General features: G+C 64.4%; 1 protein-coding gene across 1 annotated transcript; it reads right to left on the bottom strand.

Annotated features, from left to right (window-relative positions):
- Positions 1-454: 454 nt before the first annotated feature.
- Positions 455-1,537, bottom strand: LOC116852229 (basic proline-rich protein-like). The gene is made up of 3 exons (XM_032832353.1): positions 1,394-1,537; positions 1,094-1,299; positions 455-1,031 (listed from the first exon to the last, which is right to left on the bottom strand). The coding sequence occupies exons 1-3, from the start codon at positions 1,535-1,537 to the stop codon at positions 455-457; spliced, it is 927 nt and encodes a 308-aa protein (XP_032688244.1).
- Positions 1,538-1,751: the final 214 nt, after the last annotated feature.

Here is a 1,751-nt window from a genome sequence, read left to right as displayed (position 1 = left end):
TGGGGAGTCACGGTCGAAGCCCGACACGCTCTCCGCTGAGTTCGATCGGCGGCCGAAACCCGGCACGTCGTCGTCTGGAACTGGTGTGCCTCGAGAGGCTGAGTTCGCGGTGTCACGCTCCTGTGCTGGTCTCCTAGGAGACCGGCGGTGAACTCGTCTCGATGGTTCCGCGAGCCCCCCTTTTATAGAGGCGGCCGCGGAAATTTACCTGCGAGTGCTGCCCCAACCTCGCGTTCGCGCCGCGTAGCGGCGGTCGGGAGGACTACCGGGCTCCCGGCGTGCTAGTAGTCTAACGGGTGTCGGGCAGCGAAATTAAGTACAGCGGGAGAACGTAACATAAATATATTTTAAATTTCGACAACGGTCGAGAACAATGAAACGAAACAGACTAGAATACTTGATTAGGATATGACTATAGGTTTACTTAAACTAGGAACGAGGTGGGAACGCCTCGTTACATCACCCCCTCGCTAGTATTGGGCCCGGCTCGTCGTGCCCGGACAAGAGCTTCTTCCTTGAAATGGAGGATCCACCGGGTGCTGCCGACGTGGACCCAGTAGGCCCGCTGGCGCAAGGTGGCGGTGAGAGGTACCGTCACCCGGGTACCGTCTGGTAAGGTCACCTCTCGACGAGGACCCGGGGTTCCGGGCTTCCCCCCTTGCTGGTGGGGGGGAGAAGGTCGAGGGGGCCCTGGTCCATCTCGTGGCCTCGTTGTTGGAGATGTTTCTCGGCTGCTCCCCGCCGAGTCGCTCCCGAACAGCTCGTTCAGGAACGCCTTCCGACTCTGGACGGATCGGGGGACGCCTCCCCGGCCCGTCGCCGCTGGTGGCGCTGGTGGAGGTGCCGGTGGCGTGGTAGGGGGGGCAGCGGTCCTCACCCAGGCGAGGTTGGACCGGGCGGCTGGTGGTGCGTGGCGCACTGGCGGTGGCAGTAAAATCACCCTACGGGTCGGCGTCTCCTCCTTGACAACTCTGGGACCCGGGTGAGCACTGGTCGGCGGTGTGGCCGGCGGTCGTTTGCCGGTGGCCTGGCTTACGGGCCGGACGGATGGTCGGCCTCTGGGGCGCCCGGTGGGTGGCGGGGGGGGGCGTACCCGGCCAGGGCCAGCAGTTTCCGTTCGCCGGCGTCGCGGGACCTCTGGATAGAGGTCCCCACTCGGGGCACCGGTCGCCGTGCGGATGCGTGTACCGGCGGTTTCCTGGCTGGGGGAGCTTCCTGCGCCCCGTTCCCGGCCAGCAGGCGCTGCCATGTGGCGCTTGCCTCCTGTGGCGTCATCGGCCGGATCAATTCTTGTAGAACCTGCTCGTCGTCGTTTATTGTGTCGGAGCGTGTTCGACAGTCTCTCGCTCCGAGGGGTCGTTGACCTTATATATCCTCGACTCTCGAAATTTACCTGCGAGTATGTGCCCGACGAGCGCCGCCTAGCGGCGCGCGGCGGACCTACTGGTCGGGTCGCGGCGCGCTCAGGGCCGGCTCGCGGAATCCCCGGGCCCTGGGGTTTGTCGCTGCTGTGTTCATCGCGGCCGGCGGGTTTCATGTCTCGCACGTGAATTCCCCGGACCAGTGTCCTTGTTTATCCCGGAGGTCGGCTATGACCGGGGAGATGATGCGGCGCACCTCCATGGGACCCGTATATCTGGGTGCAAGCTTCGCGTTGAAGGCCCGTGTCTTGTCGGACAAGGGGTGGTCGCGTTTCCACACCTGATCCCCTACCTGGGGGCGCCAGGCTCGGTGCCGCAGGTTGTAGTGGT

This window comes from Odontomachus brunneus, unplaced genomic scaffold (assembly GCF_010583005.1).
Source record: "Odontomachus brunneus isolate Ranch 3 - 2012 unplaced genomic scaffold, Obru_v1 Obru_scaffold_207, whole genome shotgun sequence".
NCBI lineage: Eukaryota > Metazoa > Arthropoda > Insecta > Hymenoptera > Formicidae > Odontomachus > Odontomachus brunneus.
The sequence above is the reverse complement of the archived record's forward strand: the minus strand, read 5'-3'. Positions and strand labels throughout refer to the sequence as shown.

Excerpts from the sequence above, each read along its gene's own strand:
- LOC116852229 (XM_032832353.1), bottom strand. The coding sequence starts at position 1,537 with ATGAAACCCGCCGGCCGCGATGAACACAGCAGCGACAAACCCCAGGGC. Across the intron at positions 1,300-1,393 it reads CGTCGGGCACATACTCGCAG|GTTCTACAAGAATTGATCCG; the intron begins GTAAATTTCGAG and ends GACGACGAGCAG. Across the intron at positions 1,032-1,093 it reads AAACTGCTGGCCCTGGCCGG|CCAGGCCACCGGCAAACGAC; the intron begins GTACGCCCCCCC and ends CCGGCCCGTAAG.